General features: G+C 37.9%; 2 protein-coding genes and 1 pseudogene across 2 annotated transcripts; 2 read left to right on the forward strand and 1 right to left on the reverse strand.

Annotated features, from left to right (window-relative positions):
- Positions 1 to 673: 673 nt before the first annotated feature.
- On the forward strand, positions 674 to 3874 carry LOC147498499 (heme oxygenase-like, multi-helical). The gene is made up of 3 exons (XM_086560479.1): positions 674 to 898; positions 979 to 1190; positions 3356 to 3874. The coding sequence occupies exons 1-3, from the start codon at positions 746 to 748 to the stop codon at positions 3669 to 3671; spliced, it is 681 nt and encodes a 226-aa protein (XP_086416605.1). The 5' UTR covers positions 674 to 745; the 3' UTR covers positions 3672 to 3874.
- Positions 3875 to 4358: 484 nt separating this feature from the next.
- On the forward strand, positions 4359 to 5391 carry CP12-1 (CP12 domain-containing protein 1). The gene has a single exon (XM_086560480.1). The coding sequence runs from the start codon at positions 4792 to 4794 to the stop codon at positions 5179 to 5181; it is 390 nt and encodes a 129-aa protein (XP_086416606.1). The 5' UTR covers positions 4359 to 4791; the 3' UTR covers positions 5182 to 5391.
- A 2184-nt stretch (positions 5392 to 7575) lies between these two features.
- On the reverse strand, positions 7576 to 8064 carry LOC147498501 (bZIP transcription factor 53 pseudogene; annotated as a pseudogene).
- Between the last annotated feature and the right edge of the window lie 390 nt (positions 8065 to 8454).

Here is an 8454-nt window from a genome sequence, read left to right on the forward strand (position 1 = left end):
TAAAATAGCTTAATTACATAAATATGCAACGTATTTAGGTCCTTTTAATATTTGTATCAGCATACAATTTTTTTTAACAAACATATCAATGTACTATGTCTGATTTCACAAAAATAGCAATCTGTTAACATCCGTTAGTTAAGTGATGTTGTATATGTTTTTGTTTTTTTCAATTTCATTTTATTTGTATTTTCCACACGAAATAAAAAAAAGCTTAGGTGGCAAATTTATACCAACTTAGCGCCGCACGCCCTAAAACACGTGATCTACAAGTCATATATAAACTTGCCTTCTCCCAATTTGAAAATCTGATTTCTCAATGTTTATCTAATGAAGAAAATCCTAAATTGAAAATTTTCCCTAAAAAATATGATATTCGTTAGAATTGGTGAAATCGATGAACAACCGAACGAAATTGAAGACTCGGCTGAAAAAGTAATGCATTTTCCTTGACCAAGTAAGTTGATTTAACAAATTACTGTTGTTTGGAATCGTCTATCGAATAAATAATGTATTTAAGCATTTTCATTAAGGCCTTTTCAAATAACAAATTACAAATTGTTATTTTTATGAAATCGGGCATAATACATTGATATGTTTGTTAAAAAAAAAAGTATGAGACAGCATACTTTTGTAATTAAGTCTTTTTAAAATCTATCAAGGCCTGTGCTGCTGGGCCTCTCAGGCTCAATTAATCTTACATTAATTTGCAAAAGCCCAAAGTGAGCAAGTTGCGAAATAATTAATGGCGATAAAAAAGGAGGAGGAGGTCGGAGGGGGAATACTAGAAACGTGGCTGGACAAACACAGTTCAATGTACAACAAAGCAACAAAGCACCCATTTATACTCAGCATTAGAGACGGAACTGTAGACCTCTCTTCCTTCAAACGTTGGCTTGTAAGTTTTACTTAATGCATGTCTTGAACGCTCGACATTCTTTTTCTTCTCTGTATATCTATACATTAATCTTACTGCAGGGACAGGATTACTTATTTGTTAGAGAGTTCGTCCCTTTTCTGGCTAGTCTTTTACTAAAAGCTTGTAAGGAATCTGATGGTGATATGGAAATACTACTAGGTGGAATGGCTTCCCTGAATGATGAGATTTCATGGTTCAAGAAAGAAGCATTCAAATGGAACATTTTGCTATCTACTATTGCCCCTCAAAACCCCAACAAGGACTACTGCAGGTATACATATCTGTTTTAACTTTTTTGCCCAAGTTCAAACTCATGTTCTGCTTGGCCTATTTAATGTACAATTTGGGTTTGATCTTCCATCCTGTTATTGTTCTTTTGATATTTATGTACACATCGATACTTACTTGTGATAGTTCAAGTGACATTACTTTGATTATGTATGTCATACTAATATAGTTCATAGCATTTGATACTTATTTGTTGGATTTTTATTCATCTCTTGGCACTTGGTCCACACGAGTATTGGTTAGAAGTATCCTTTGCGCTGTCCAACATAACCTGATTCATAAGTTTTACTGAATGCCCAAATAGAGCGTGAGGCACAAGACTGCATCCAACATGAAAACTTCCTAGAGATTGAGTGTCCTTATTACAAAGTCTGGCATTCTGGCCTCGATTATCTCCCTCACAATCCTTTCACTGTGAAAGTTATTTTAGTTTGATGTTTGACAGTCATCCGTTTTCATCTGATTAACAATAAAATCAAAGGGGCTTAGTGTTAATTTGCATGAATTTCCTGTTTTTTTTTGGACTGTCAAATATATTAGCTTTCAAAAGTTGCAGCAATTCTATCTCTCTCTAGTACATCCATGAGCCAGTTTGGTGGGTAAGCCACCATTCTGTATCATTAGGGAGAGATTTGCCATACTTAGCTAATAGATGTGCTACTGAGTTTTGGAATGTATTGACCCACTTAATACAAACTAGTTGAAAAGTTAATAATAACATCTTCCAAAATAGCTTTCGTCTCTTCGAAGTCCAGGAGATAATTGATGTCATCTCCCCTAAAAGTTATATATATCTTTTGCATCCACTGTAACCTCTATGCATGAGGTGGTGATTTTCCAGCTTCACTCAACTGCCCTTCGAACAGCTTGGCATTTGGCTTCTTCCGCTGTATGCTCTTCCTTGTCCTGTGCCTGCAGCAACAAAGAAGCCCTTTGAATCCCTTAGTACATAAAAAAAACTTGATGTAATGTCTTTTGTTGTAAAGCTTGCAGTGATTTGCAGTTGGTGGTGTCCTACTAAATGGAGTTGTCTGAATAGCCACAGTACTAGACAGATTTACATTCATTTACGGATCCAGCGAAGTTTCATTCAAAATATCTTTGGTTCTTTTTCTGTAAGTCGTATGGTATTGGTGACACATATGGATATCTCACATCTTTCAAGCCAAATATGCAATGGAACTGCATGCAGAAATGTGTCCATTTTTTCTTATCTATTGGCCATTGGTTTTTTTTGGGGTGGTTACACTTCTGTACCTGCATATGCATATGCTGAAATGCAGTTAGTATGAGATTCCATGGAGTATTAAACCCTAGTGCTCTAGTGCCGTGACAATCTAGGAGAATATGGTGTAGTGATTCTCTATCCATACCACACAGTAGGTAGGTTTTCTTACTAATGTGCATAATTCTAGCAAGGTGATCTCTGATTCTCTGGAGGCACAATGTTATGGTGACATTTCCATGCAAATAGAGTGGCTCTAGGGAGTCTAGGGTACAGATCAATTTTGCCAGGACTTGTTTTTGGAACAACAGCAGTCTGTGATATGAGAACACCTAGTTCGAGTGTTTGGGAGGAGGATGGGGAAGTAGGGACAGAGGATTAGAGATGGGTGGTGGCGACAAGAAGTTAGTCTGTTGTCTAGATTGTATATAGGGTGTTTTACCCCATCTGGGGATTTATCTCCTTTTTGGGTAGCTTAGATTTTCCTTGTTCTTTATTTTTGGGACTGGCCCTGCCTAGGTAAAGTGGGTTACCTAAGCAAGGTATTCATGTAATAGCTTTGCTGTTTAATCAACATAAGTGACTTTTACTTATCCTGAAAGACTAGTTTGAATGTCAAACAGTTGGTCAGGGATATCAACTCCTCATGTTCGAGTTTCGTGGTCAGTGAGTTAATCGCTTGATATGAGTTAAACACTTGAGTTGGTGGTCTATGATTTAAATACTTTATATGAGGATTAATGACATGCTTTAGGTTTCTTTTGATTCAGAAAAAGGGATCTCAAGTCCGACATTTTAAAATACATTAGAACAACATTACTAATAATTGAGGTATTCTCACTCAACATTTCATCCTGCAAATGAAATCCTCTTATCTAGTCAACGTCTTAGATCTGAGTTTCTTATGAACATGCTTACGTCAGGTTACTTGAAAGTTTGACAAGTCCGGAGGTCAACTATACAGTTGCCATCACGGCATTTTGGGCTATTGAAGCAGTTTATCAAGAGAGCTTCTCCCTCTGCCTCAGAAGTGGTTCCAATACTCCAGCAGAACTAATGGATACCTGCCAAAGATGGGGCAATGATGGTTTTGGACAATATTGCTGTTCCCTTCGTACAATTGCCAATAGAAATCTTCTGAACGCACCAGAGGATGTTCTGAGGATGGCAGAAGAAGCATTCTTGCATGTACTTGAACTTGAAGTTCGTTTTTGGAACATGAGTCTTGGTGAGATGTAAATACTCTAATGCTGTGAAACACAGGGATGCACCCTCAATAAATTGTGTCATGTGTCTTCAGAATGTTAAGATAATCAAATGTACTTCCGAAGTAATACTTATAGTGTTATCTGTTCCTGGTTTTGGTAAGTTGCCCAACTGAAGATCAGGAAAGCATGGCATCATACGGTTATAATGAATCATCAGATTGATCCAGGCCTGCATTCTCATCGTCTTGAAATCTTGCGGTAATCTTGCTTGCCTTTGCACACTGTAGACAATGTGAATGGTATATTTGTTACAATAACTATTAGTAAATCTGGAAAGATTAAGTAGGCCTTTTGTCAGTAGTTAATGACACTTTATACCCAATCTTTCTAGTTTGATTGTTATCTCTTGGGCAGGTAGGTAAAAGTTCCTTAGGTTGGTTGCAGTCATGTGCTGTACTTATGGTTGTTTCACATTTCCTTCGTTAGTATGGTAAGTAGTGATAGCCTATGATAGCTACTTCGTATGCGCTTAGTAGCGATGTTGAGAAGTATCTTCTTGAGTTTTCCTCAAGTCTTGCAAAGGTTCTTCATCAAAATTTTAATTTTGTGGGCATTTTTGTACTGGGCAAACTGGAGGTCCCTTTAAATCCCCCCCTCCGTCTATCTTTTTGCGTGCAAAAGTTCAAAGTTATTTTGGACGCCAAATCCTAAACAGGTCTCCATGTCTCGTTATGCAAATTGCCGCATGTCACAAGTAGATGTGAGGTTTTTGAACCTTGGTTTTGCTACTTGCAAAATCCAAATTCTGTCCACACTGGTGACCCCAGACACCTGAGGAAGGCACTCTAACTCTGAAGCCACTTTAGATTAAGGACAAGTTAGTCAACACAAGTAACTTTTGGACGGTTGGACGAGTAAACAACTGGACATGTGAACTGTGGTCGAATATCTCCACAGATTCTAGACGAAAGGAAAATCTCTCTACAGATTTTTATTTAGGTGCTGATGTGGAGTCATATGATTGGTTCTCAAATGATAAGAAATGTGTGCCTTCAAATAATTAGATACCCCCATCAAACTGCCCATTCTCCTTATCACCATATCTAGAGTGTCAAAGTTGCCAATCTTGTAACATTCCATTCTCTACAACAATGGCAGCAACTTTGGCTGGTGTAAGTCTCTCTTCTACAGCTGTGGTGGCAAAGGCAGAATCATTCAGGTTCCAGTCCCTTGGGTCCCCATGCTTGAACTACCCATGGAGGTTGAACCACTTTAAAGGCGGTCGCATGCACGTCCGAACCATGGCTGTACCAGAGAGTACTATCTCTGATCAGGTGGCCAAGAGCATTAAGGATGCGCAGGAGGCTTGTGCTGATGATCCAGTGAGCGGTGAATGTGCAGCGGCATGGGATGAAGTTGAGGAGGTTAGTGCAGCAGCAAGCGACGAAAGGCTTAAGAAGAAGCAAACAGATTCTGATCCATTGGAGACCTACTGTAAGGACAACCCGGAGACAGATGAGTGCCGCACATATGAAGACTGAAGATATTTTTTTCTTTTAGTCGTAAGGCTGGCATATCTTTCCACCAAATCAGATGTTTGTTTTGTATTAAGTTGAACTGATTAGATGCATACTCATTACAGAATATGTATAATCATGCTATGCCTAGATTGTGTTTACCTGGCATACCACATCATGGTTGTTTCTTATGAAGAAGATTGTTCTAGTCTATGCTATAGGACCTTGTTCTAATGTTCTGGATTTGCGTAAACAAAACAAAGCAAGATGATAAGATGAAGGCTTTTCATAGGCTTTTAATTAGTTTCGGAATTTGAAGTATTTTTTGCATCACAATCGCTCACAGTGCTAACTTTTCATTTGTTACGTTGCATCCAGTTATATGAAATGGCTTGTAGTTTGCAAATGATAACCAATCTACATCCCATTCTGCTTGTGTTTCTAGCAGGGAATTCAAAACGTTTCTCGTAGTGCTGACCGCTTCGTTTAGTCTGAACTTTTTCAGTCTTTCTTTTAGGAGTAATGACGAGCAGTTTGAGAGGACACGCAGAGTTCTACGCAGCAAAAACTTATAACAAGGCGTAGTACGTATTAATAAAAGGCTAAAATCCTAAAGGACAAATATGATTTGCAGGGCTAAGAATTACCAAATTAAAGCAGCTGTAGTAATCGGTAAGTCTTACGTGTGGGGACGCTGTGATGTGCCCCTGAGGTCAGGATTTCTTCGCCAATTTTTCCGTGTTTCATGTATTTCGGCTGTAACATTGTCTTTGAAAAAGCGTATCTTTCCCGACAATTCTGCAACTGACATTGCTGTAACAAACTGCATTTACCAAGATGGATCTCCTTTCGTCTAACTTAAAACAAGAAGGCGGCGATTCAAATACATGCCAGATGCTGAGTTACCGACTTCATGCAAGATTTAATAATTTCCATCCCCTATTGAATAGGATTAGTGAAAAAGTATGAATTATGTACTCTAATTCCTGGTCTGCTAAGGCAACAATCTGCACGATTTCCTAATCAATCTGTTTTAGGACAAGTTCATTGACCTTATGCTGCAGAGTAACAAAACAATTTCGGAGGACAATGAAAATTCAGCAGCAAAATAATTATGTATACACACATACAAAGGGGGGTGAAATTCAATCACAGCAAGTGGAGCGTCATTATGCTCAGTCTCGGCTCGTTTGTTAAACAAGCTTTAAAATATATTTCTGCATGACTCATATATCTACCTGAACGAGCCCGACCTGGTCCCAAAACGAACCAAGCCCCAGTGCCGGCTCATCCTTAAGGCCAAAAAGCAACCGCCTAAGGCCACACTTTAAGGAAGGCCTCATGATCTCCTATAACTTTACAAAATCTCCAAAAACTTCCTTAAAAATAGGCCTCAATTTACCCATATTATGAACCCAAAGATAGGCCTCTCAAGTGAACATAATCTTATGAACTATTCCTACATATTTGGCTAACAGCTAGTATATTCCTAACAAATAGGCCTCCTATAATATTCCTAAAACAAAGGCCTATCTTCTTTATTTCAGTTAATAATTTTCACTTTGTAGAGTTTTTTATATAGTTAAGCTTCCGCCTTAGGCCACAAGTTGGGTCGAGTCGGAGGCCACAAGTAGCTTGACTAGTTTACCATGCGGGGATAGTTTTCGAGCCGAGCTACCCGAATACCAACCCATGGGATACTTCAAATTAGATCTTTTACTAGACTACTTTTAACAGTTCAAACAAAAAACAGAAATGTTATGTCATTAATTAGTATGGGAACTAAAGATGGATAAACATATGGCAACCTAACATTAACTTTATTCTACTAGGAGTACTAGCACAAATACGGTCGAAACGAATATCATCCGTTAAACCACAATTAAAATTGCTTTGACAGTGTCACATAATCAATTGCCAAATCAGATAGCAATATAACCATCCTAAGGTGCTATGTGTTGGAAAGAATCAAATGGAGCCTCAGCAGTATCTAGCCGACCAGACACAGTTAAGGCAAGGCACTCAGTTCTCAACATAGTGTAAGAATCCATACACAGATAGACAGGAATATATCCATTAATGTTTATAGGTTTACATGTATGTATGTACTTAACAGGTGAGTTATCAATTAGTGGTGAATTTTGATCCAGGTTTATGGTAACAAAGCCCACTAATTCTAAGCTAAGCTAGCACCTACATCCATACATTAATAGTATCGAATACTAAAACATTGTAAAGATTCAAGGACATACAATGATCATAATAAAGAGTAGCAACATAAAACATAAAGTATCAACAAACACTGAACAACTCCTTAAACTTAAAGACACACGTCTACCTGAGGAACATAAACAACACCATACTAGATTAAAAACTCAGGAACCTTAATTATTCATATAATAGAGCAGCATATATAAATCAAAACTTAAACATGCTTGAAGAAGCCGTTATAGGCAGAGATGGGCAGGGAAGTTGCCATGGTTTCAGCAGAGGATCTGGTATTTCAGGGATATCCATAGAAAATCCACTAACCTCCTCTACGACATGCAACACTGAATTCAAAGACAGTAACCTATCGCTCAATTCCGACATCTGAGCCCTCAAAATACTGTTCTCCGATTCCACATTGACATAAACCTGTGAAGTGGCATTAACTCGCTGTAATATCTCAACATTTTCCTTTTTCAGCTGTTCCACTTTGTTTATCAGCTCATCCAAATGCTGTTGCTTTCTCATCCGTGACCGCCTCGCAGATTCCCTATTAGAGATCATTCTTCTTTTCTTCCTCTCATCAATAACCACATATTGTGGATCTCCTTCGGATCCTGAACTCATAGGCAGTACAGATGACACTTTCCCTTGATCATTCGATCCTGAACTTGCAGAAACTTGTAAGGATGGTGACATTTTTTTCAAAATCAACGCTAATCGGAGTAAATTATTTGACGCTAATTAACTAATTATACGGAATTAAGGAAATGTGGATTGCTCAGGATACAACATAAAACCAGTAAAGGAACACAACAGAGAAGGACTGAAGAAGGCGAAATCGACGCAGAAGAGTTGAATAGCCCATAAACAATAAACACTAGAGATGACTTGTTTTACAATCTAGACTCATTGAAATCATTCCCTAAATCACAAATACACCTTAAAAATGTCTTCTTTGAATTGGAATTTTCAATCCCAACACCAAATCTGCTAAATTACTTTAACCAAACCAAATGAAAACTCAAAATATCAAATATTTCGAGATGGGATAGTCTCAAATCAATGAAATAACAATAAATTCACGAA

Source organism: Coptis chinensis, chromosome 5 (genome assembly GCF_015680905.1).
Source record: "Coptis chinensis isolate HL-2020 chromosome 5, ASM1568090v1, whole genome shotgun sequence".
Classification (NCBI taxonomy): domain Eukaryota; kingdom Viridiplantae; phylum Streptophyta; class Magnoliopsida; order Ranunculales; family Ranunculaceae; genus Coptis; species Coptis chinensis.